The 27,856-nt window shown below is 43.4% G+C and overlaps 1 protein-coding gene across 1 annotated transcript; it reads left to right on the forward strand.

The window, feature by feature from the left end:
• The first annotated feature begins 773 nt into the window (after window positions 1-773).
• Window positions 774-12,813, forward strand: LOC105491815 (potassium voltage-gated channel modifier subfamily V member 2). The gene is made up of 2 exons (XM_011758496.3): window positions 774-2,358; window positions 12,213-12,813. The coding sequence occupies exons 1-2, from the start codon at window positions 1,003-1,005 to the stop codon at window positions 12,492-12,494; spliced, it is 1,638 nt and encodes a 545-aa protein (XP_011756798.1). The 5' UTR covers window positions 774-1,002; the 3' UTR covers window positions 12,495-12,813.
• The last annotated feature ends 15,043 nt before the right edge of the window (window positions 12,814-27,856 follow it).

The raw sequence follows: 27,856 nt of genomic DNA on the forward strand, positions 1-27,856 counted from the left end.
ACAACTGTGTGTCCATTGTGTTTGCATATCCAGCATTTGCACGGTGCCTTAATCACGAAAAGGGACTTTTTTTAAGTGATGTTTTGAAGGATGAAGAAGACCGTTTTTTTGAGTGGAAGTCAGGCTCCCTTTAAATATGACCGAATACAGTTGAGCAGGGTTGCGAGGCCCTAAAGCATCTTCCTACTACTCCTGGAATTCAAGGTAGAATTCTTGAAACATCCCTATTCTTTAAGAGAAAGGGATGAGACAAAAAGGAAAGAGAGAGAATCTGAAGCTGACTTAAAGATCTGACTGGACTTCAGAGCAGTGTCCCAGGGAGAAACCATTTGGAAAAAAAAAATGTGATCACGTGAATGGACAAGAAGGAGATGGCTTTAGATCTTATATGCTCTAAACAAAGAGTTATGCTGAGAGGGAAACTGACTTGTCATGAAGTCAGCTTTGCTCTGTTGCTATTTGTCATCCCTGCTAATGGTGAGTTTACCTAGAGCAGAGGCCACCGTCTGAACCACGAAGCTGAAGACACAGGCATCTGTATTCTAAAGCTAATTCAGTTGATTTCATCTCAGCACACATACATTGAGCACTTCCTAAGAGCAAGGTTGACTGACATTTTTATTAGCAATAATCGCTGCCTTCTTCTGATTCTTTAGAGATTTAAGACCACATAATCGTCCTCTACGTCACAGGGTCAAGGGAGTGGGGGGAGGAAATGGGCTAAGAGGTTCTAAATCCCTCCTAACACTTGCTTCTTCCCAATCAGCAAGATTAGAGCAGTCAACAGCTGACTGCGTTCAGACCCTGCAGGCTGGGCTGGCCTGTCCAGGACCTGAGGAGGGGCAGCTCCGGTGGCAATGTCTGGGCCCCTAGGTGTGCTGGTCCAGGCTGGCCTCTCTAAGACAGTGCAGGCCACGTGATCCATCCTCCTAGAGGCAGTGAGCAGGTTAGGGCCCCTACGACAGCCAGGAGGAAAAAGCAAGGAGTCCACTTTCCGCAGCCATGCTGAAACAGAGCGAGAGGAGACGGTCCTGGAGCTACAAGCCCTGGAACACCACGGAGAATGAGGGCAGCCAACCCCGCAGGAGCATTTGCTCCCTGGGGGCCCGTTCTGGCTCCCAGGCCAGCATCCAAGGCTGGATAGAGGGCAACTATAACTACTACATCGAGGAAGACGAAGATGGGGAGGAGGAAGACCAGTGTAAGGATGACCTGGCAGAGGAGGACCAGCGGGCAGAGGAGCTCACCACCGCCAAGCCTGAAGGCCCCAGCGACCTTCCGGCCCTGTTGTCCACGCTGAATGTGAATGTGGGCGGCCACAGCTACCAACTGGACTACTGCGAGCTGGTCAGCTTCCCCAAGACGCGCCTAGGTCGTCTGGCCACCTCCACCAGCCGCAGCCGCCAGCTAAGCCTGTGCGACGACTACGAGGAGCAGACGGACGAATACTTCTTCGACCGCGACCCGGCCGTCTTCCAGCTGGTCTACAATTTCTACTTGTCCGGGGTGCTGCTGGTGCTCGACGAGCTGTGTCCACGCTGCTTCCTGGAGGAGCTGGGCTACTGGGGTGTGCGGCTCAAGTACACGCCGCGCTGCTGCCGCATTTGCTTCGAGGAGCGGCGCGACGAGCTGAGCGAACAGCTCAAGATCCAGCGTGAGTTGCGCGCCCAGGCGCAGGTGGAGGAGGCAGAGGAGCTCTTCCGCGACATGCGCTTCTACGGGCCGCAGCGGCGCCGCCTCTGGAACCTCATGGAGAAGCCATTCTCCTCGGTGGCCGCCAAGGCCATCGGGGTGGCCTCCAGCATCTTCGTGCTCGTCTCCGTGGTAGCGCTGGTGCTCAACACCGTCGAGGAGATGCAGCAGCACTCGGAGCAGGACGAGGGCGGCCCAGACCTGCGGTCCATCCTGGAGCACGTGGAGATGCTGTGCATAGGCTTCTTCACACTGGAGTACCTGCTGCGCCTCGCCTCCACACCCGACCTGAGGCGCTTCGCGCGCAGCGCCCTCAACCTGGTGGACCTGGTGGCCATCCTGCCGCTCTACCTTCAGCTGCTGCTCGAGTGCTTCACCGGCGAGAACCACCAACGCGGCCAGACGGTGGGCAGCGTGGGTAAGGTGGGTCAGGTGTTGCGCGTCATGCGCCTCATGCGCATCTTCCGCATCCTGAAGCTGGCGCGCCACTCCACCGGGCTGCGCGCCTTCGGCTTCACGCTGCGCCAGTGCTACCAGCAGGTGGGCTGCCTGCTGCTCTTCATCGCCATGGGCATCTTCACTTTCTCCGCAGCCGTCTACTCTGTGGAGCACGATGTGCCCAGCACCAACTTCACCACCATCCCCCACTCCTGGTGGTGGGCCGCGGTGAGTACCTTGGCTCTGGGCTTTCCCATCCAGCGAGCTGCTCCTCCCTTCCCTGGTTGTCAGCCACCAGGCTCTGGCTTCTGATCCTCTTCTTCCTCCTCACCCCCAATTGCTGCATACAGTTAACAAAACGGCAGTGGATGTCAAAGTGTTGGAAAGACCATCTCAGAGTTGCAGTAAGTAACTGAATTTGACTTAGTCGTAGAAATCTCCAAATCTACATTTAGTCTTTAAACCTTTGAAAGACAGATTTTAAGAAGATTCGTCATTGTTACTGTTATTTACCATTTATTGAACATCCACTGTCCTAAATGGTTTACAAAGCTTACCTCATTTTGGCATCACAGCCTTGTGAGATGGTTATGACCACCATTTTTGTTTAAGGGGACAAGCAGAAATGGCTTCAGTTTTTGAAAGAAACTGTAGATTTATGCAGAGAAGAAGGTGAGACTTGGCTGAACCATGTCGATCCTAACTGAAACCCCACCGCCTCTGGTTCCAGTTAAATCTGAGTGTGGAAAGAAGCATCTCAAACTGAAACTTGCTCTAACTTCCCTAAAGTTCTTTCAGGACCCAGTATTATTGCCCCATCTTAGTTAGTGAAATTGAAGTACAGAGAGTTTGAGTGTGGACACACAACTAGAGGTGGCAAAGCCAGAACTGAAACTCAGGCCTGTCCAACCGCAAAATCCATGCCTTTCCCACACCCAAGCACTGTCTCTTTCAAGTTTTAGTTCTTTTGCATGCATTGCTGAATTTGTACAGTTAGTATAATAGTTATTTTTTGTCATTGTTTTCTTTGGCTTTTGCCTTTTTATAACTTGTCCTATTTACTCAAATATCTGTATTTTGAGCTATGGCAGCTGAATCCCTGGAAATAAATGTTAATCAGGTCTTCTGAGATCAATGAATAAGTTGGCATATATGAAGGAAAGAATTGAATGTATAGTTTCCTTTTTAAAAGTAGATTGTAATACCTTTAAAGACATTAAGCAAATATAGCCAGTTTTCCTGTGTCAGAAGGTAGATATTTTCAATATTAACATTGTATATGTCATAACCCACAGTCTGGTATGCACTTCTGAGACACACAAGCCCAAGGCCACTGACAGTGCAATGTAGCTTGACATAAGATTTAGAAAACCTGATTCTAGGCCTGGCGCGGTGGCTCACACCTGTAATCCCAGCACTTTGGGAGGCCGAGGGGGGCGGATCACCCCATCAAGAGTTCCAGACCAGCCTGACCAACATGGAGAAACCCCATCTCTACTAAAAATACAAAAAAATTAGCCGGGTGTAGTGGGGCATGGCTGTAATCCCAGCTACTTCAGAGGCTGAGGCAGGAGAATCGCTTGAACCTGGGAGGCGGAGGTTGCAGTGAGCTGAGATTGCGCCATTGCACTCCAGCCTGGGCAACAGGAGCGAAACTCCGTCTTAAAACACATACACACACACACACACACACACACACACGGAAAACCTGATTCTAGTCCCAGATCTGCCAATAATTAACCATGACCCTGAATAATTAACTGTGAAACCTCAATCCCTCACTTGCTGTTCTGCTTTGTCACCTCTAAAAGGGGAGGTTGGAAATGTAAAAGTATGCAGTTCAGTGAGTCTTCCTTCCCTTGAAAGCAGGGAGCTCATATGTATAGAGGATATGTGAGCTTTCTTCAGTGGCAGGATGACACGAGGCTCTTCTGAATGAGCTAGCCAAATTCTGCTTCTCTGATCATATTCCAAGTGATGAAAGGTCATCCCCATAGTAGATAAACCATGTGTACAGATGAGGCTCATGGTCGATGATTTGTCCCCAGCAAATGACATTTACTTTGGAGGTGACTAAAGCAGGAAAGCAGAAGAGTAAATCCACACGCTGATGATATGATACAGCACCTGAGAGTCAAATTTCTATTCATCTAAACATCTTTACAGGCTAGTGCATGTAGGCACTGTACCTAGTACCCTCTCTGATACTGCAGTTGTAACCCACAAAAGGTTTTTCAACCTTTTGTATATTAACAAATACTTTGATAAAAGTTACGTTACTTTCAAAGGGATATGGCTAGAGAAAAAATTTTAATTAAAATAAAATAAAGAATAATGTTACTCACGTTGTATTTTTACCAGTAAATTTTCTTTGAACTGAATACCGATTGATCTCACTTAAATTTCTGATCTGTTTAATGTACAATGAAGTCTAAACCTTTTGAATTATCCCTTACGTTAAGTGGCATTATTTAACTCAAAATCAATGTTTTTTATAAGTTTTACAAAAATTGAATCACCAGTTTTTATCAATAATAAATGTTACCAACTATTGCTCTTATCTGTATGAATTTCCTTTTGAAGCTATTATCTCTATCAGCCACTATTTTCACAGGCCAAATTCTGCACTTTCCAACCATCCCATTTATGAACCTTACCATTTACCAATGGTCTTTGTTCATTTTATTCTGAAAATTATTTATACCAGTAAAATTTGTTATACATTAGATAAAAGACTGATCATTTGTATTTATTTCCAAACTAATCTATGAAAAACAATGGGAGCAATTGCCCTTGAATACTCTAAGACCACTCTGTTCCCCAGGACTGCTATGTTATTAATCCAGTTCTTCTCTACACTTATAACTATACTGCATAATACAGACTAAAGGTTCATATTCTCAGTAGAGCAAAGAGAAAAGAACACTTTGAAATGATGTGGACAAAATGTTTTGTTTCCAATATGTAGATGCAAAGTGAAAAGAAACAAAATACTAGGACCAATTTGTCATGTAACCCACAAAAATTCACCTCATTCATTCATTGAACAATAAGTTTTTGAGCACCTCCAATGTGCCCAGTAGTATTCTAAACACTAGGGATACAGGGTAGGAGAAGAAAAAACAATGAAGTTTTTTTTCTCTTGCGGAGCTTACATTCTAATGGAGAATGACAGATAATAAATAATTTCAGGTATTGGTATAGCTTGTGTGGGATAACAGGATTGAGAGTGGTTAAGGCGGTAGAGTCTGTCTTTAGTGGGATAGTCAGAGAAGCCCTATTGGAGAAGATGACATTGAGATAAAGTTTGAAAGATGAAGAGACTCATCCAAATGCACCTGACTAAACAGATATGACAATCTGAGAAGACAATTCCTAAAAGTAATTGATCTAGTGGTTTCTAAGCATTTTATTGATCATGCATCTTATTTTTAAAAATTTGGGACACATACCCATGATAAATGTGTATTTATTTATAAACAAATTAGAAGTTATTTATTGCTATAATAACGATGCATCACAAACCATCCTGAAACTCAATGGCTTAAAACATCAAGCATTTATTTAGCTCATGAATGTAAAAGTCAGCATTTACTTTGATTTCAACTAGAAGGTTCTTCTCTTTCATGAGGCTATCGTTACTCATTCACATGCCTGATGGTCAGCTGGCATGAAGAGAGAGACTAGTCCACTAGCAGACCTCTGCATTCCTCTAGCAGACCCCAGCAGCCACAAGTCCATGGCTGTGGCAAAGAATAAGGGAGAGAATGCAAGCCCCATCACGCAAACACTTCATAAGCTTCTGTTCATGGCATTTGCTCAGTCCATTGGCCAGAGTAAGTCACATGGCCAAGCTGCAAGTCAAAGAGCAGGGCAGCTTAGCCCACCCACTATAGGAAGGCACTGCAAAGTTATATGGCAAACAGCTTGGATACAGAAAGATGTAAAGAATTAGTTCCAATAATGCAATCTTTCTCCTGCAGTAATATATAACTGCTCAAATATATTATACATATCAGAAAACATATACTCACAAATTGAAACTTTAAAGATGAGATAAAGAAAAATAGAACTGGCATTTTATTTCACCATTCTGGGGCTGTATCCTTTGTGAAATATTCATCCCACATTACAGAGAGTTTCTCTTATCCATTGTTTTATGTATTTTTCGTACTTTCAGACAACGCCAAATCTGACTTGCTTTTAATAACCTTTCTTCTCTCTATGCCAAGGATCCTGCAAAACTTTCTCTGTAACTCAAGTCAGGGATTTAAGAAAAATACAGTAATTTTCATTATTGTGAATTCTCCTGCAGCTGCAAAACAAATCCCTCCTGGACACTTATGTCTACAAATGTTCATGTATCAGGATGTAAGATAGACCTGTCTTTTTCATCTGTCAAATGGAAGTTATTTGCGAGCACTAATGTAATAGGAAACATATGTAAACTGCTAGCCTGTAGTAAGTCTGCAATAAATAGAAGCTACCATACCTGACTAGTTGATAGTCTTTATCACATGGAAGCAATAACCTTTGCTTCCACATTCATTTGGGAAGAAAATAAAACAGAAATGATTCTTTTTCTACTGAGGAAAAGAAAGAGCCTATAAAACATACAAAAAGGTCAGCTGTTCCCTCACGGGAGAACTTCTGAGAGTCCAGATAAACAGGCCCACGCCTAAAGCAGCTCCAGCCATCTTGGGGCTCTCTGGATCGCCTGGGGGTAGGAAATGCAAGGCACAGCTAAACAAGAACAATGGGCTCTATGATGAAGCTGTAATCATTGGCCTCCTCTGTGGGTAGGGTTTTTTCTTTTTCTTTTTTTTTTAGCCTCAACATATTACCACATTTTTTTTTTCTTTTTTTTGCGGGGGAGGGGGGGGCGAGGGGTGTGGTAGGGGGCGGGTATGTTTTTAAGTAGAAAAGAATAAGTAGATTTTGAATGAACCATTTTCCTTCTGAGTTTTCCAGGGCAAGTTAAAGCTGTAGAAACCAAATAGGAAACTATGGCATGAACTCATTCCTTCAAAAACTAACTTCTCAAAAAGAAAATTTATCTCTAGTTGAGGCACCAGATAATTTTGTCCCAGAGACCTTGTTCCCATCTTTGTTTTCCTAAAGTATGCTTTCATTACCTTGCCAATAGGTGGCACTTACAAGATCACTGAAATTGTTTTATTTTTGTTCATTGATTGCTTTGAGGAAACCCATCTGAAAAATAAATTAGGTTGCAGTCAGGAAAACGGATACCAAGGTGAATATTTCAAACAGGGAATTTAATACAGGGAAATAGACAGTTGTTAGAAGACTAGAAGAAAAAAAAAAAAAAAAAGACTGGAAAAGCAGAAAGAGAAAACTGAGATAATCCAGAGATTGGTAACTGCAGGGAATAGCTATTGGCCCTAGAACTGGGAGAATAAATGGGAAAAGGTATTGCTACCAGAAGCTGAGTCCAGAGGAAGGGCCTCTGTGTAGCTGTTGCAGGGACTCCTAAATTGGCACAATGAGGCTGATGCCAGGAATGCCAAAAAATGCCTGAACCATAGCTATTGGCTGCAATTGGAGGAATGACAGCAGAAACCAGAGGCAGGATTAGAGACCCTTATGTCCTCGTACCATCTTCCAGTCTCTTATAGGCAGAATATAATTAGAAGACAGTGGGCAAGAGAATCTGGGAAATGTAGTTTGCAGACTCCCAGTTCTGGAATTGTAGAATAAAATACAGAAGGGTATCAGGCTTGGGACTAAGAGACAACATATAAATATCTGGCACAGAAAGTAGTAGAGTTCTAGCTCCTTCAGAAATAGCACAGGAGCTATAGACAGGGTAAAGGCTCTTAGGCATTGTTACTACTTTTGATCTTATGGAGTCCCAATTTTGGAGTGGTCTCCTTTTATGTGTTTAAAGTATGTTCCTTATGTTAGCCAATATGACATGAGTGGAACATGACAGAATTGTTGAGGGCAGGGAGAAATGCAAGGAAGCTGAGGATGTGGAGAGCATCATTATTGTGCACCTTTCTGTGGATAGATTAATAGATCTCAAACTTACATTTGTGGTTTTGCTTTAGCTGTGCACACCTACCCCTTACTGTACCATTTACAAACATGTCAGAACTGTAATATACAGATGAGGGTGGTTGTTCTCTTGAAGGTAGTCACCCATGGCCTTGTTCTAACAGTGCTTCCACTGATCAAGACATTCTTTGAATTCCATGAGGAATTACCTTCAGAGTTTGTGACACATCCACTTGCTTCTTTGTAATGTTGCTAAATCTTTATCTTTTTAAGGCTAGATTCAATATTTTAAAATAGTTAAGACACTTTATCGTTTAAGATTGACACTTAGAGTAAACCATCAAGGTGAATATGACTGCTTGCTGCCACTGAATCCACTGTGCAGATTATAATTCAAAAGGGGAATTCCAAACATACTTGTAACAATAGCATGAGTAAGCACAGCCTTTGAAGCTGAATCCTTTGAAGGACAACATGTATTGAGGCTTATAATAATTTTATCCAAAAAAGGTCCATCTTCACCACCTCTAATTCCTTTGGAAAACAGAGTGTTATTTTGAAAAATAAGTTTTATTCCCTAGGATCATAAATTCCTGAATGCATGTACTAGTGGGTGCCAAGATTTATTCTATTCCTTGTTCATTATGAGGGAAACAAACTTGCCTTGTTAAATGAGAAATCCAAGTATTCTGAAGTTTTAGAGAAAAATTTGATGCTTATCCTCATAATATTTGGCAGGCCAGGATTTGCTGTTAAGTGAGTAAACTGCCAGGGGAAGGTCACGTTCTGGCTTTGGGACCCAAAGCTAAGGACAATATGTACGTTTACAGCAGAATGGTTAGGTTTCCAGTTTGCAGAGAGTTGCTGAGCTAGCCAGGTTTCTTCAGGATATTAAGATGGATCGTGGAAATTTTGGTCACATTTCCAAACCCAACTCCTGCTAATGTGACAACTCATTCTGTGAGGTCACTTGGGTCAGTCTGGGGCCTTCAGCTTTTAATTCCCATCTAGGGAGAAACGGCTTGGCCTATGGAATGTGGAGAAAATGTTCCCCAAAGCCAAGGAATCCTGAGTTCCTCCTGGAGCCAAGGGGCAAGAAACAGATCACTTGTTGAGTCAAATTATTCACAAAATAGACAACACATAAATTAACTGTACATTTTGAACAAATTATTGGGGACCGGTCACACATATACTCCTAGCAGAAGAGATCTTTTCTCTAAAAATAGAGATTGAAGATATACAAAAATATTTGGACCATATTATGCACATCAAATATTTATTCTTTACGCCAATTCTCTTTGCTTTTGACTTTTCACTCAAAGTTCAGCCAAAAAAAGAAAAAAAAAGAAGTTTGGCTTAAGGGTAAAGCAAAGCCAGTGTGCAGAATGTTCAAAAGTTGAAAATAAGCAGTTTGTCTTAATTATTTTCTTCCTCCGTGTCTTCCTGCCCTCTCCCATCCCTGCCATCCTGAACCCTTAAGTGACTTGTTTCCTCCAAGGCCTCTGCATTGGGCTTCTGTGGATGTCTCATGTTCTAAACCAGGGGTCCCCAATCTTGGGACTGTGGACTGGCACTTGTCTGTGGCCTGTTAAGAACCTGGCCACACAGCAGGAGATGAGTGGAGGGCCATCAATCATTATCGCCTGAGTTCTGCCTCCAGTCAGATCAGCCACAGCATTAGGAGTGGGAACCCTATTGTGAACTGCACATGCGAGGGATCTAGGTTGCTTGCTCTTTATGAGAATCTAATACCTGACAACCTGCGATGGAACAGTTTCATCCCAAAACCATCCCCTCCCCCAACCCCGTCCATGGGAAAAATTGTCTTCCACAAAACCAGTCCCTGGTGCCAAAAAGGTTGGGGACCGCTGTTCTAAACTATCTCTTCCTGCCATTCACTCCTAAATCCAAACTCCCTTTAGGCCTCCTCAAGGGAAAGTTGACTAAACTTTCATCCACACGTGTGAGTGATGGTGTTAGTGACAAATGAAAGTTACTGTTCAGCTCACACACCCGGAGAGAGATTGGCCTAGGGTTCTTTTACTTTTGGGGTGGTCAATGACAAGAAACACACACCCACTCAGGCAACCAAGAGGACTTTGAGATTAACGGACAATCTCACTTTATCACTGCCTCACATCACCCCTTGGTCCAGAAGTTGGGAAAAGGAGATTCTCTACTGGAACCAGAGGGCAGAGTCAGGGAGGAGCTTGTTTCCACAGCCTGTGGGTCTGATAAGCATAGCATGTATAGAGTTTCTGGTATAGAGTGTACTCAATAAATGTTGGTCTTTGCCTCTCCTCAGTGGGGGCCAGCTTCAGGATGGGGGACCCTGGGATGATATATATACTAATATTATTGCTTACACACCCTATGCCAGGCACTCCTTCAATTCCTATAACAACTGTGTGAGGTAGATGCCACACAGGTCAAAAGTAGAAACTGAGGCCAAGAGAAGTTAGGTGATCTGCCCAACTTATTCAGCGGGGAAGTGGATTCAGACCCACAAGTCTAGTGTAGTCCCTGTTTCCTTCAGCTTGTCTACACCATATTACCTCTCTTGGATGCTTGCTTGTATTCTGACCCTGCAAAAAAGGCTGCACGACCTCTCACCAGAGACAGGGCATTGAGTGAGAGGAGGTGCATCATCAGCCCCAGAAAGGAGGGATGCCCTTCCTTTCTTCATGGGCTGGATGGAACTGTGGTTCTTATCAGTGCCCCCAGTTTTGTCCAGCTGGCTCACTTCTCCATTTCATTCTAATCAATCAACTGCACTATTCTAGGTTCGAACTAACCCTTACATCATCAAAACAAAAATATTTACACTACTAAGCTAACGGCCACCTCAGCATGGATCCACAAGATGAGCATATGCTTTACTGCCGTCTGCTGGAAAATTATGGCAACAACTACCCAAATACACAAAGCAAAGAGTGCCCCCTGGAGTTGTGCAATGCAAAAATGTTTACAACTGTGAGCAACAGCTCCGCTTAAAAGGCTTCTAGTAATTTAGCCAATACTCTGGGGATCAGAGGGAGTACATGAGGCATAAAAAACAGTCCCCAAGGAATTTTCCCAGGGTTTTCTCTGGTAACTGATAACTAGTCCCATGGGTATCTGCATTTTAAAACAGAAGCTTGTTAACCTAAATAAATCTCCAATTAGTGGGATTTAAATCAGTATGACAAGAGTAATGGGAAGTATTTCATGCAGGGGTGAACATATTTTTGGTGAGCCATGTCTTACAAAAGTCCCTTTACAAAATAATGAGAGTGTTTCTCCAGACATCTGCAATTAAAGCACCTTCATATGAAGTCTCTCATTTGAACTACAGAACAACTCTGGGAAGTGTTATAATTGTCTTCATTTTAAAGATGAGAGGAAGACAATGGAGGAGTTTCATGCCCTTTGTATGCCTGGTACTGTGTTCAGTGCATTATATTCATTTTCTTATTTAGCCAGCACAAGAATCCTGAGAGTTAGATGGTTGTCTCCTGTTTTAAATGGAAACAAAAAGAGAGGGAGAGAGAGAGACACAGTGAGTCTGAAGGTTTTGCCCGAGGTCACTTAGCTGGAAAGGGTCAGAGTCAGGACTTAAACCCAGGTCTGACTGTTCTAAGCCCAAGATTTTTCCAATACATATGGTGTACAGGCAAACCCAGGGATCCCCTGTCCTGAAGCTGGTCCCAGCTGAGTTAGGGAGGCAAAGATCATTTACTGAGCACGTTCTACACCAGGAATTTAACATACTATTTTAAATGCTCTTTACAACAACCCTTTCAAATAGGCATTACCTCCTCCCGTATCTTACATTCAAACATGCATGAGTTGTAGTCATGATTTCAGCCAAAGTCTTTCAGCTCCATCCATAGCTTCTGTTTTTTCATGACACAGGTCCTACAGGGAGTCTTCCTGGTACCTCCTAAAGCAGGCTCCATGGGAAGCCATTACACTTCCCATGTGCGCCCACAGGGAGGACACTTCTCTGCCTGCTCCTCTCCCTTTCTTCTCCTCCCCGATCCTAGTGCTAACAATTCCATCCTGCTTTCCTTCCTCTACAGGTGAGCATCTCCACTGTGGGCTATGGAGACATGTACCCAGAGACCCACCTGGGCAGGTTTTTTGCCTTCCTCTGCATTGCTTTCGGGATCATTCTCAACGGGATGCCCATTTCCATCCTCTACAACAAGTTTTCTGATTACTACAGCAAGCTGAAGGCTTATGAGTATACCGCCATACGTAGGGAGAGAGGAGAGGTGAACTTCATGCAGAGAGCCAGAAAGAAGATAGCTGAGTGTTTGGTTGGAAGCAACCCACAGCCCACCCCAAGACAAGAGAATTAATATTTTATAGGACATGTGGCTGGTAGATTCCATGAACTTCAAGGCTTCATTGCTCTCTTTTTAAAAAATAATTATGATTGACAGCAAAAGGAAATGTGAAGCAGACATACATAAAGGCCATTTAGTTCACAAAGTTCTGCCTCTAGAAATGCTCATTTTGGCCCAAACTCAGTATGTCTCACAGTTCTCTTTCCCTGTGTTGTGTGAAACATCTGACCTTCTCAATGACATTGATATTGAAAACTTGAGAGGAGCAATAGCTTAGATTTCTCTTGTAGCTTTTCATGGCATCTAGCTCAATAAACATATTTGGACTCGAGTTGACTTGAGAAATTTTTTTTACTTTAATTATTATTATTATTTTTTTAAAATTCTTAACTTTCCAGAGAAAGGGAGTGTTACAGCAGGAATTATACAAGCTTTGGAGTTAGACAAACCTTAGAATCCCAGAGCTACCAGCTGTATGGTTTAGGGCAAGTGCCTCTAACACTCTAAGCCTCAGTTTCTTCAACTGTAAAATGTAGGTAATACTTACCTTGCCAGCCTGAGCAACATAGTGAGACCCTGCCTCTACAAAAACTTACTAAAAATTATCTGGCTGTGCTGGCCCACACCTGTAGTCCCAGCTACTTGGAAGACTGAGGTGAGATCACTTGAGCCCAGGAGTTTGAGGTTAGAGTAAGCTATAATCACATCACTGCACTCCAGCCTGGATGACAGAGTAAGACCCTGTCTCAAACAAACAAACAGACAAATAAATAAATAAATAAAATCACCTACCTTGTAAATGAGTCTGGGGATAATAGATGTGTGTAAATGCTCAATAAACGATAGCTATTAAAATGGTTTAAGTGGATGTTATCTAATGAAATCTCTAGACCATTGGTTCTCAAAGGCAAATTCATTCCCCAGAAGCTATCTGATGTCTAGAGATGGTTTTGATTGCCAATACTGTGAGGGGCAATAAGGGGGACTTTTGGCATCTAGGAAGTAGGGGCTGAGGATGTTGCTAAACATCCTACAAGGCAAAGGACAGCCCCCATAACAAAGAATTATCTGACCTAAAATGTCAGTAATGTCAAACTGGAGAAACTCTTGTCTAGATTTAATATGGGAACCCCTAGACTGGACTTGTGAAACATGCCTAAATGTACTAATCCTCCTCCTTTAAAAGGAACCCCCATATTGTCCTCATCAACTCAGGCCTCCTTTTTCTCTCTCTTTCCCATGAAAGGAAGAAAAAAAAATATCCTACCTTCTGAACAACTGCTGTGGGCAAAAGTGTAGCCCTCCACTGCCACTGCTGGTGGATTAGAGAACCAGTGCCCACAGGAAATTGGTCCTTACTCTCCCTGTAACCTTTTCCTCTTAATTTCTTTCTCCTTCCTTAGGACTACTGGAAATGGAAGTGTTGAGAATTAAAGGCTCCTTGGAACTGAGCACACAAAGATTGCCCTGTAACTGGAGCTTGCCATGCAGACCTTCAAATTTGTCTCAGGGCATGGCTGGACCTATACTTGTGTCATAAGTATAAATTGCTGATTCAAGCAACAGAGAGAAAAAAAAAATAAGAATAGTTGCTTACAATGACAGGCAATTTGGGCTTTATACGTAGCATATTACTTTAATATATCCCTAAATAAGGTATTGGATTACTTTTTAATTTAGGAAGAAATGGAAGCCTGGAGAAGTTAAGTAATTCCACTACGTTCACACAGCCAGTAAACAGTGGGACTGAGGTTCAAGCCCAGGTCTGTCTGATCCCCAAGGCTCTTGATGGAGGGCTAAACTTGTGTCCTCAGCATCACCTGGAGGGCTTGTTAAAGCCGAGCACACTGGGCCCTGTCCCTGGGGTATGAATCAGTAGGCTTGGGATGGAGCTCAAGGATTTGCATTTCTGACAAGTTCCAGGTGATGCTGATGCTGCTTGTGCAAGGGAACACATGTTGAGAGCCAGGGGTCTAAATCACTTTGCTCTGCCCTCCCATAAGCAGCTATGATTATGAAAGTAGGCTATGGCTGGCAAACTCGATTTAGATTCCCCTCCCCCTTACTCCCAAATGTTATTATCATCAGCAATGACCTGGCCTCTGAAGGCTGAACAGAAGCCCTACTGTCCTAAGGTTGCCAGATAAAATACAGGATGGCTAGGGTGTCTTAATCTGTTTGTGCTGCTGTAACAGAATACTACAGGCTGGGTAATTTACAAAGAAGACACACTTATTGCTCACAGTTCTGGTGTCTGGGAAGCCCAAAATCAAGGCATGTGCAGGTTCGGTTGTCTGATGAGAGCTGCTTTCTGTTTCCAAGATGGTTCCCTATTGCTGCATCCTCCTGAGGGGAGGAGGACTACTCCATCCTCACGTGGTAGAAGAGGAAGTATACCAAACACTACATGAATCCCTTTTTATAAGGCCCTTACGTCCTTTCAGGAGGGAGGATCTCTCATGGCTTAATCAACTCTTAAAGGACCCACCTCTGAAAAGTATCACATTGGTAACAGCTGAATTTTGGAGGAGATACATCCCAACCGTGGCACCAGTTACATTTCAAGATAAATAATTTTTAGTAGAAGCATTTTCCAAATATTGCATGGTGTATACTTTTACTAAAAAACTATTTATTTAAAATTCAAATTTAAGGTGTCCTGTACTTTCATTTGCAAAATCTGGCGATCCTGTACTATTGCTTTTGAGAGATAGTTTCCTCTTATGGATGAAAATTACCCCCAAGTCCTAAAAACCCCACCCAAACAACAGGCCTCTTAGCCAAGGAAGACTTCTCTCACCTCTTGCCAAATATAAAAGAGAGAAATTTCTAATTAGTTTATTTGCCAGACACAATCATGCAAACAAAGTTACAGCGTGTAAGAAGTCTGGAGCACAGCTTATATAACCACCTGACACCCTCACTGCAGCAGCCGCCTCTTCCTGTCCACCTCCAGCCTTCCTGCTCCTTCTGTGGTCTCCAAGGGGAGGGGTTTACTGATGAAATGCATCTGCTGGGGCTGTTAGGAAGGGCCAATGTTCATCACCCCCATCCCTGCTTGAAGCCCAGAGAGAATGGTCCATCTTCCCAGAAGAAGAGACTGCCTGAGAGAAAGGAGTAGGGACTTGTGGAGGAAGGGTTGGGAGAGGTCTTGATGACAAAGATGGACTTCTCCAGGTCCCTGGGAGGGAATCTAGGAAATGACAGTGGCCCACTCCTCCCAATCTCACTGGCCACATCTGCTCAGACAGCTGTGCACTGCCTTCCAGCAAGTAAGACTGACAGATCGAAGGAAGTTAAAACAAAAATAATGTTTCATAAGCCTCACTGTGTACCAGGCACAAAACCAACATTATGTCACTTAATCCTTCAACACTCCTATGGCATAGGTTTCAAGGTGGTCATTTACAAAGGCTTAGCCTCCTTTAACTTGACACGGTCTTTGGGTCTGGGTTTGAAACCTGGCTCTGCCATTGACTAAGAGGTTAAGCCATATGAAGTTTCCATTTGCATTTTAAAATATCTGAACAGTGGTAATTTCACATGGCATAACTGAATAGTTGTGTGACCACAATTTCCCTCAGCCTCAGTTTCTGCTTCTTTTAAATGGAGATAACAATGTCTTTCTCAGGGTGGTGGTGGTAATTAAATGATATGATAGATCTCTTAATGTACTATTTGGCACATGTTTAGTGCTAAATGAATTTAGGTCACTATTATCACCATCATCATCACTATTTTGCTAGCTGCATAGGAAAACTATACAAGTCCAGACAGAGTCACCTGTCATTGAAGAGAGGAGTCTGTGGGTGAAGACAGCTTTTGAATCCTGTTGCCAGCGCCCTAGCCCAACCAGGGGTATGCACAAGGATCTAGATGAGTCTGTCCAATAGAACTTTCTGTAATGATGGAAATTTTATTATGCACTGTCTGATGCAGTAGCCATCAGCCATGCGTGGCTGGCGAGCACAAGAAATGCGGCTAACATAACTCTGGAACTAAATTTTTTATTTACTTTTTAATTAATTTTATTTTAGATTCAAATGTCCACGTGTGGTTGGAGGCTACCAAATTGGACAACGCAGATGTACAGTGCAATGTAGCCTCTTCTTCTGCCCTCATGGTGGGATCTCAGGAGGAGTGTCTGGCTTTTTGAGGAGGAGTAGAACCAAGAAAAGAACAAGAAAACATGACAGTACCCCTGTCCTGGCCTAGCAGCTGGAATGGGTTACCAGGCCAACAGGTACAGTACTGGAAATAGATATCATTGATCTGATTGGTAGACTAGGATGGCCTCCTTTGTTAAAGAGAAAAGAAAAGAAAATCGTCCAAAGTATAAGCAACAACAAAAAAGAGCTCTGAAAAGACCATCTCCATTATTCAAATGGGTCCCAACGTTCATCCCAAGGGGCTTTGGGGCTGCTTCACTTGTGCCTGCCTAAGGCCATACACATTATCTTCTTAATCTTCTAACACAAACTGGGCCAAAAACACTTACCCTGTTTCACACCTTAGCTTCAAAAAATAAGTGGACATGTTCACAATAAACGTTTCTTAAATTTAAGGGAAAACATTAGTCATCACCTGCCTCCAAAGATTCCAGGTTCAATAAAATAGTTTGCATTTTGTTGAGCTCCCAGTTCCCTCCTCCCAGGCTGATGTCCTTGTTCCCCAGTTGAGGGGAATGTGGTGCCTACACTCCAGCATTCCTTTCCCTCCCTGGTCTCCTCTGATATGATGCTTTTAAAACTCATGTGAATATTTTATTCTATCTTCTATGTCTATTCTTGTGTGCTGGGTCTTCTCCATCTGTCCTCCCACAGCCATTATTTACCCTTTTCTGCCCTGCAGCATGACCAAGTGGTCTTGGAGAGAATGTTCTGGGTGTCTACTCCTCACCCTCTCCCTAACCACTGTCTAGTCTAAGCAGCAGTTGAGTTCCTACAGTTGTGGCTCAGTTGAGTAGCCTTGTTTAACCACAGCATTCACAGGTCCTAGAAATACCTTTCCCTCCTGTTCCTTCAGGCCTGTGAGTAGTAATGGCCTCCCACTGCTGCTAACTCTTGAATATCTTACCTAACCTTGTTGGGGTTCTCTTCATCCTGATCATACCTGTGTGTGTAAATGGAACCTTTATTAAAAATCTCTTCAATTAAACTCCTTGAGTGTGCCATATATTTCCTGCTGGAACCTTAATACATCTTGTATATTTAAAGAAAAATATGGCCGGGCGCGGTGGCTCAAGCCTGTAATCCCAGCACTGTGGGAGGCCGAGACGGGCGGATCACGAGGTCAGGAGATCGAGACCATCCTGGCTAATACGGTGAAACCCCGTCTCTACTAAAAAAAAAATACAAAAAAAACTAGCCGGGCGCGGTGGCGGGCGCCTGTAGTCCCAGCTACTCCGGAGGCTGAGGCAGGAGAATGGCGTGAACCCGGGAGGCGGAGCTTGCAGTGAGCTGAGATCCGGCCACTGCACTCCAGCCTGGGCGGCTGAGCGAGACTCTGTCTCCAAAAAAAAAAAAAAAAAGAAAAATATATTGTACATATTCCCCACCTAGCCACCAAATAGATGACGCATGTTTGTCTGACAGTCACCACCCCAGACTGAGAAAGACAATCTTCAGATCTATCAACAAAGAGGCATGTCTGTGGGCACGGTGGCTCATGCCTATAATCCCAGCACTTTGAGAGACCAAGGTGGGCGGATCACTTGAGGTCAGGAGTTGGAGACCAGCCTAGCCAACATGGTGAAACCCTCTCTCTACTAAAAATACAAAAAAATTAGCTCAGCGTGGTGACACATGCCTGTAATCCCAGCTACTTAGGAGACTGAGGCAGGAGAATTGCTTGAACCCGGGAGGCAGAGGTTGCAGTGAGCTGAGATCGCACCACTGCACTCCAACCTGGGTGACAGAGTGAGACTAGGTCAAAAAAAAAAAAAAAAAAAAAAAAGCCATATCCAACTCACAGATGATTGGTAGGGTGTGATAACTGGCATACCTCAGTGCCAATAAATGATTCATCTCTCCTGTCAAAGTCTTCCAGCTCCACCATCTTTAGGAGAACTTTTCTGTGACTAAAGCTGTTGAGTTCCCTTACACAACCCCATGCCAAATATACAAATGGATTTTTGTGAATTTATGATGGAACTGTGTACATAAAATCGGTTCAAATATATGCACCTAGAAACAGCAGTTTTGGTGCCCTCTGAGGATGTCAAGAAATCATCTCAACCAGGCTCTTACACTTTGATTCAGGTAAGGTTTATTTACCTTGTTTGGCAGGTGGTATAACTGAGACCCAGAGAAGCTAAGAGAAATGCCCAGAGATGGATCTGTTTCCCATGCTCCCACCCCCTCCCTATGTCCATAGCAGATATTGTTAATCAATCACATGACTCATTCCCGTTGGAAGGCCTTGTTGCAGTTCTCTAGCAACCAACGCAAATCTCCCAGAGTTGACACTCAAGACCTGTTTGTCATCCTAGCACATGCTTGAGTGTTAAAAATGGGGGAAAAAAAACCTAGAAATCACTCTCTATAGTCTCCTAGTGCACTGTTCTTTTTGAAGAATTTCCCTGTAAATTCAGAAAACCTGGGCAGACTATGCTCATGTTATCCTTAATACCTAGTATGTTTTGTTAAGTGAGCCTCTTTGTCTCCTTTTTATTTATTTATTTATTTTGAGACAGGGTCTCACTCTGTCTCCCAGGCTGGAGTGCAGTGGCGCGATCATGGCTCACCTCAGCCTCGACCTCCCAGGCTCAGGTGATCATCCCACTCAGCCTCCCTAGTACCTGGGACCACAGGTGCCCACCACCACACCTGGCTAATTTTTGTACTTTAAAATTTTTTTTTATTTTTTAATATTTTGTTGAGACAGGGTTTTGCATGTTGCCCAGGCTGGTCTCCAACTTCTGGGCTCAAGTGATCTGCCCACCTCAGCCTCCCAAAGCAAGAGGACTACATGCATGAGCCACCATGCCTGGCCAAGTAAGCCTCTTCAAGTCTCAGTCTCCACATTATAACATGGAGATTATTAAGATTCCCTTATTGGGAGGGTTAACTGATACATCAATGCAAAATACCTGGCACAATATCTATTATATAATGGATGCCCTGTTCATGGTAGCTCTTATTATTCATATTTTATCAACAGAATGTCCACCATCCACAGTGTGCCCTTCTATGGTGGTCATCAGGGTCCCCAGCCATTAGGCTGTTCACAAGTATTTTATTAATTTTCCTGAAACAGGTGCATTCTAATTGCATTTCTCCACCACATTCAAGTTATGTGTGACCAAATGGCTTGCTTTGGCCAAAAAAATAAGAGCAAGAGATATTACTTCTGAGTAGAAGCGTTTAATTGCTGCTTCTCTCCTCCAGTCTTCCTTTTCTATGTTTTTGTAACTGTGGAAACCCATGTCAAAATGGAGCATCCGTCAGCCAAAGGCTGAGTATGTTGATGAGCAGAACCCTAGGCTGACCCCTGTTGGACATGTCATGTAAGTGAGAAATACACCTCTGTTGGGTAAAGTCACTGAGATTTTGCAATTGTTTCTAATCCACCTTGATGAATGCCTCTTTTTGCATCAAGTTTCCATTGTAACGGAGAGATAACCTGAAACATTCATGTGTCTTGAATATTCATGTTCCCCAAAGTAATTTTCTCACTCTTCTACATGGTACTTGATAATAAGGCTGCTTAAAATGTATCCAATGCCCATTACATGCCAAGCATTTTTTCTGAGCACTTCATGTAAGCTAATGTATATATTTTAGTACCATGTCTGGCACATAGTAAATGTCCAAACTTATTCTAATCATTACCACCATCATTGTCATCATTACTACGTGTCATCTCCAGTCCTTATGACAGCCCAGTGAGGTAGGCACTATTATTATCTCCACTAGACAGAAGAGGAAGCCAAGGCACAAAGTCATTAAGTAATATGCTCAAGATTTCAGAGGCAGAAAATAATGCAGCAAGGATTTGGGCCCAAGTATGTCTGAAACCAAAGTTCTTGTCTTTTCCATACTGCTCCATATACTGCCCATTAAGGACTGCCAAATTCCATGTAATAGACTTTCCTGAGACCATTTCTGCTTTCCACTGATGTGGCAGGTGCCCCAACCTCAGAATTGTCGCCCTCGTTTTACCACTTGGAGCTGTTGTAGACTAATTCATTGAGGGAGAGAAAAATTGGATTCCCTCAGGCTAATCCCTTCATGGAAATTAAAGCCTGGCATTCAGAAAGAGGATTTATATTTTTCTGCCAGCTTCAAGATACACTACCAAAGGGATTTCCCCCTCCTTCCTTCATTTTCTTCAAAATCTCTAGGCTTGTCTGTCACTTATTTCTGTTTCATAAGTAGCATGAGACGAGGGGCCAATGACAAGTTTTTCCTTCCCTGCTCATCCTCCTAGAGCTACAGAGTCCACACAGGGAGGTAGAGAGAGAGAGAGAACCCAAACACGGACAGACCTACCAACCAACCTCCACTCACCACATCTGCCTCCAGGCCATTTATTTCATTAAAGCACAGGATGCTCAAGAGAACTCAGGGAGGGGGACAATTTCATTTTTCCTACACTTTGGAAATTAAAATTATTTCCAAAAAGTAATGTGCTTTGTTCTTCAAGAAAGCTAAGGAGAGGAGAAAAGAGGTCAAAGGAGTAAGAGGTAAAAAAAATGAGAGGCAGAAAGGGAGTGAGGGAGAGAGAGAGAGAGAATAGAAAGACATATAGCAGTGGCTCACACCTGTAATCCCAGCACTTTGGGAGGCCAACAACGCAGGAGGATTGCTTGAGACCAGGAATTTTAGACCAGCCTGGGCGACATAGTGAGACCCTGTCTCTACAAAAATTTTTCAAAAATTAGCCAGATGTGGTGGCATGCACCTGTGGTCCTAGCTACTCAGGAGGCTGAGGCGGGAGGATTGCTTGAGTCCAGGAGATGGAGGTTGCATTGAGCTTGACTGAGCCACTATACTTCAGCCTGGGTAACAGAGTGAGATCCTGTCTAAAAAAAAAAAAATAGATAAAGATATATATATGTGTGTGCATGTATGTGTGCATACATATGTATATGTGTATGTATGTATGTGTGTGAATGTGTGTGTGTATGCAGGGAATAGAAAGAACAGAGTAGCAATGAGATTGGCTCTGTGTCTTCATTATATCAGCAACCATTTGATTTTTTAAAATTTTAATTGGTATTACTTTGTCAATCACCCACATTTGGTGTGTTTTATGGAATCCCTTCCTTGTACTCCCACTCACACCCCTAGAAAATCCTCTAACTCAATGGTTCTCACGAGTCTAGTTTATATCTGTGGTTCATCTTGAAATGACATGGGGTAGTGGGAAGGAGAGACTTTCTAGTTCAACTAACCTGGGTTCAAAATACAGCCCTAGCCCACCCATTGTTTTCATTCAACTAATACTTATTGATAACCATATGTGTGCCAAGCACTGTTCTAGGCACTGAGTTACAGTGAACAAAATTGCCTGCCTTCATAAAGCTTCCATTATAGAGGAATAAATAGAAAGAGGAATATATAACGTTTTACTGATAAGTACCATGGAGGAAAATAAATCATAGGAGGAGGATAAGGAGTAAAAATACTGGAATGAGGCACGATGTTCAATAAAATGATTGGGGTGGGCCTCACTGTGAAGGATGACACTGGAGCAAAGCCTTGCAGGAAGGTGAGGACTGAACGCCGCAGGTATCCTGGGGAAGAGCAAACACCAAGTGCAAATGTCCCGGAGTAGGAGCACTCCCAGCATGTGAGGAGGCCACTGAAGGAATGAGGAACAGCAAAGAGGAAGGTGTGACAGATTGTAGGTCATGGTGCAGTTGAAGAGTTACTGAAGTTCAGACACTACAGGGAGTGAGCTGGAAAGAAAGATATCAAAAAATGGGATGTATGAAATTGACTTTATGGAATGATTGCCATTCCCATGCATAATCTACAGTAATGGCAGTGAGTGTCTGAAGTAGGATAGAAGAAAAAACTATAGATGGTGAGAAGGTGAAGGGTATTGGAAGTCTCGCTGATGTAGGTATTAAAGTACCTGAGAATTAGAGAAGAATGGTGTTGGAGTATAATCGCCCATTGGATTCATTTGGCCCACTGCCCAGATAGAGCTGATTTATCAAGGTGGGGGGGACTGCTATAGAGAAAGTTTCATACATGTAGAGCCAGCTAAACAGAAGACCAGAGTTGTATTATTACTCAAATTGCCTCCTTAAACATTCAGAGGCTAAGGTCTTTTAAGGATAGTTTGGCAGGCAAAGGGCCAGGGAATGGGCGTTCCTGATTGATTGGAGATATAATCATAGGGGTGTGGAAAATGGTCCTCATGTGCTGAGTCTACTTCTGGGTGGGGGTGGAGCCATCTGGTCATCAGAAATGCAAAAGCCTAAAAAGACATCTTAAAAGGCCAATCTTAGGTTCTACAATAATGTTATTTATATGAGTAACTGGGGAAGTGGCAAATCTTGTACCCCCAGAACAATGGCTGGTTATTGGTTAACTATGCTTACATTTTAGCAGAATTCACACCCCTCTCATCCTCCTAACCTGATGGCCTTTCACTAGTTTTACAAAGGCAGTTTAGTTGTGGGAAGGGCTATTATCATTTAAAGTATAAACTAAGTTTCTCCCAAAGTTAGCTTGGCTCACACTCAGGAATGACCAAGGACAGCTTGGAGGTTAAAGGAAAGATGGAATTGGTTAGATTAGATCTATTTCACTGTCATAATTGTCGCACTGTTATAATTTTTGCAAAGGTGGTTTCAGGAGAGAGTGACAATGAGCCAGGTCCTACTCTTCAAGGAATTAGAGGGAGGGTCTGGAGAGCGGTAGTTGATTGTGGTAAGGAGTGGGAGGGGATCTGTGACTTGCAGTTCAAGCTTGGTTTGGAGCAGTCAGTGAAGGAGGAGGCAGATGGTCTGAATGCAGCAATAAGGAGCTAGGAGGACACCTACCTTATACCAGGCCCTGCAGGCAAGGGTCACTGGATAGAAGGCACCCACCACCTGAGGACTACAGGGAAACAGGGTTTGCAAGAGAGAACCAGGTATCAGTTAGGTCAATCTAATTGGGAGCACCTGGAGCTTAGGTTTCCTCTTGGCCCTGGAGGAAGGAAGACCTCACAAGGGTATTCTGAACTCTACTTAGCTCCTGCCACATCTAACTCTTAGTCCTTGGGCAAGTTACTTGACCTTACTGAGCCAGTTTTATAATCCATAAAGTGACTCAATGAGACCTATCTCACAGGACTGTGGTGAGGTTTAAAACTGGACAACATCCAGAAAGCATCTATAAAAAGATACAGTCCAGCAGATGGTAGGTGCTCACCACTGTCAGCCCTACAGCCTATGGCTCAGGTTACACAGGTCTGAGTTCAAATTCTGATTCTGCCCCTTATTATTACTGTGTGACCTGGGGCTAGTTACCTAACTTCTCTGAGTCTTAGTTTTCTTCCATAAAAGATTGGAAGACTTATACCAGGCACAAAGGATGCTTGTAAGGAATAAATGGAAGAATAACATAATGAGCTATTGAGTTTTGCCACCTTCTTCTTGCTAGAAGAAACTCCAAAGCATAAAAAAGTAGTTTTCTCCTTCCTAGCCCTAGCGATTTTTAAAGAGAATCAGCAGGCTTCTGTAGTCTGGGCTGTCTTGTCCCGGGAAAAGTAAGCAGCTTCTCTGAGAAGTTTCATAACTGCTACTGAGGTCTAGAATATGTTAAGCGATTAGGCAAGATCATGCTGAACTGGAAAGTAACAGAGACTAGAGTTAGGAGTTGACATTGGACTACGGGTAGCCCAAACCTAGGAAAAGACAGGTGAATTCCCTAAGATGGGGGAAAAAAAGAGGCTTGGGTTATGCAAAAAAGTGGCAGAGAGGTATGTGGCATTCTAAGGCAGACTTGGGGATGTGCTGGGCTGCTAGTGGGATAGTGCATTCCAAGTCTTCTCTTTCAGTCCCATCACATTGATGGGTGTTTCTGCAGCCTGGAAGTCAAGGGCACCACAGTGTATGTAGAGCAAACATGTTGCAATTTTTATCCCTGTCTTGTTCTTGGCTCAGAGCATAGCAGGCCACCTGCTCAAGACACAGTCAGATAACTATTGTGTCAAGGTTACCCTCCACACAGGTGTCCCTGGAGGTCACCTCACTCTTCAGTACAGGGGGCTGGCAGCTGCTTGGGGTGCAGCTGCCTTGCCAGACACTTTAGGTGGCTAGGATGAAGTCACCTGAATTCAGTGCCTTCTGCTTCTGTTTGCTCTCAATCCAGCTTCCAAATTTCAGACTCTTTCTACTCACTCCTTGGTGACTTAAGGCCAATCATTCAGGTAAAAATTTGCCTAGGGCTTGTCTTCTGTTAAATGGAAATAATTTCTATTTCATAGGATTTTTGTGACTCATGAACAACAGTAACTCTGCAAATGGGTGTGGCAATTAGGTGCTAAAGAAATGGCAGCCATAATGATAGTAGAACTAGTAGTACTAGTATTACTACCAAGACAACCGATACAGTGACCAGAGGCTTGGCCAGCTTTTCACGTCTCAAAGGTAGGCAGCAAAAATAGGAGAAAGCACACTGGCCCAGCAGTCCTGAAAACATAGTTCTGTTCACGGCTTTGCCACAGACTGCCCTGCTGACATTGGTCAACCCCTCAAGCCTCTGCCTTTGTTTCTGTATATGTCAAGTAGAGATGATCCCTTCCACTTTAGAAAAAAAAGTTGCAGCTGGAAAAGACACTGGTGGGCTGGGAGAGATCCCCAAACTCCAGAGGACTTCAACCCCAGCCAGTGTCCAGGCTCTTGACACTGTCGCGAGAAGGAATTCAAGGATGAGTCAGAAAATAGTGAAAGCATGGAGATATACTGTGAAGCAAAACATACACACTCAAGAAGGGGGAGTGTGGGCCTACTCAAGAGTCACACGCAGGGGGTTTGGGGCTGCTACCCTTATGGGTTTCTTTAACCAAGGGGTGGAACATTCATGAAAATTCCTGGAAAAAGGTGGACATTTCTCAGAACGGCAGTACCATCCATTTTTATACCAAATATGGATCTTCCTGGAACTTCCATGGCACTGGTGGGTTTCATGTTTTCATGTGCATATAATGAGATCCTAGGAGAAACCCAGGTAAAATCCAGCTCCATGTTGGGTCTAGTTAGTCTTAGCCAGCTTGGTCCACATGCTGGTTTTTCAAGGTCTTAGTCCCTGGCTTCTGTAGCTATTTAAATTTTCCTTTTGCTGGTCATATGAAACTGCTGCCTGGAATTTTCCATTCTACTGCAACTATACTATATTATTCCTGTCTCAGAAGGGTCCTGTGAGAATATCTGGTCCAACCTTCTCTCCTCTGAACCCCATTTTATAGAGGGAAAAAAATTGAGGCCAAGAAGGTAAAGCAGCCTACATGATTAATGCAATGAACACTGTTTCCAAAACCATAAAGGCTTCATTTAATTTTGTTTTGTTTTGTTTACTGACATGGGTTGGGAAGATTGTGGGGTAGGGGCAAAGAATCTATAAATGTGAGATTCTTTTCCCTTGAAAGGCTTTTGATATACTAGGAAAACAAGGTAAATTCATGCCAGAAAAAAGTTTTTAAAAATGAGATAAGATATGCGAATTTATCTGAAAAATGTAAAATTATAGACAAATTATGGTAGTGTAGAGGCCAACAGAAAACTTTCCCTTTGCCCTCTGGAGGTTCGCTGAAAAATAAACTGACAAAAGGCAGATTAATAGGAGAAATGGCACACAAATTTATTAATATGCATGTGTGAGAACCACAGAGTGATTGCCCCCATGCCCCAGTGGGGTATAGAATCTTACACACCATCTTGGGATTACAGAAGAATGGGGGCTCAGAGTATAGACAAAAACAGATGATGGTGGTAATCGGGTTATGGTGGAAAGACAGGTTGTGGGAGACAAACGTGACTAGCAAAAGTGGTCTTGTTATGTGGATGAAACCTCACATTTAGTAGCCTGCAGGGAGAACAAATAGTAAATATTTCTTACAGATCTTTAAGGGTGTCAGGCTCTCTGTTAATCTTTTCTAGATAAGGACAAGAGAAAGCTTCAGGGAAAGCCTGGCTGCCTCAATGCAGATTCTCTACAGATGTAAATCTCCCCCACAAAAGATACTTTGCAGGGCCACTACTGTGTGCAGGCTCTCTAAGCTGCCATCTCAAAATATGTCAAAGAAGTATATTTCAGGGTGAAACATTTTGGTTTACTTCAGTAGCCAGCCTGCAAGATGGCTCCCAGTGACTCCACCCTTCGGTATTCACCCCCTTGTGTGGGCTCCTCCCACATTGTACCAGGACTGGTCTGTGTGACCAATAAAAGATGGCAAAAGTGATAGTCGGTCACATCTGAGATTAGATAATAAAAGACTGCAGCTTCTTCTGTCTTGGGCTGTCTCTCAAATTGCTTGCTCTAGATGAGGCCAGCCGCCATGTCATGAGGACAGGACATTCAGGAAGCCTATGGAGAGACCCGTGTGATGAGGTATGCAGTCCATAGCCTGTGAGGAGTTGAGTCCTACTAACTACCCCATGAATGAACTTGGAAGCAGATCCTCCAGACTCGGGTGATCACAAGCCTGGCTGACAGCTTGATGGCAACTATAGGAGATATCCTAAGCTAGAACCACTCAGTTAAATCTTGTCCGCATGCCTGCCCCACAGAAACTATGAGGTAATATATGTGCATTGTTATCAGCTGCTAAGTTTGGGGGTTGCTATGGAGCAGTAAATGACAAATACGTACATCATCATTCTTTATAGAGCACCTACTGTGTGCTGAGCCATGGTTCCCAAAGAATAGGTAACAAAGACTTCAGCAAAAACTCTGGCTAGGGATGATGACTGCATCGGGGGTTTGAACTCACAGGTCTGAGTTCAAATTCTCACTCTGCCCCTTACTATTATTGTGTGACCTGGGGCTAGTTATCTAGCTTCTCTGAGTCTTACTTTTCTTCTATAAAAGATTGGAAGACTTCCACCAGGCACAAAGGATGCTTGTAAGGAATAAATGGAAGAATAATGTCATGAGCTATTAAGTTTTGCCACCTTCCCTTGGGTTTGTCTCTTGGGAGCCAGTGGGTGGTACACACTAACCCTCAACTCTGTCAAAGTAAAGCCATGGTTTCTTTCCAAAAGCAAGATCACAAGGCTTATGTGTGCCTGCACAATGAGTGAGTGAGAGAGACTCATTTATATTAATTTCAGCATGGAATAGAGATCCAAGACATGGCTGCCTTCCACATGGGCCTTAGAAGGAGGCAGGTTCTAAAAGATTCCCAGCAGTAGGTGGGAATAAAACATCTCC

The sequence above is a fragment of the Macaca nemestrina genome, chromosome 14 (assembly GCF_043159975.1).
Source record: "Macaca nemestrina isolate mMacNem1 chromosome 14, mMacNem.hap1, whole genome shotgun sequence".
Classification (NCBI taxonomy): Eukaryota; Metazoa; Chordata; class Mammalia; order Primates; family Cercopithecidae; genus Macaca; species Macaca nemestrina.

Excerpts from the sequence above, each read along its gene's own strand:
- LOC105491815 (XM_011758496.3), top strand. The coding sequence starts at position 1,003 with ATGCTGAAACAGAGCGAGAGGAGACGGTCCTGGAGCTACAAGCCCTGG. Across the intron at positions 2,359-12,212 it reads ACTCCTGGTGGTGGGCCGCG|GTGAGCATCTCCACTGTGGG; the intron begins GTGAGTACCTTG and ends CTTCCTCTACAG.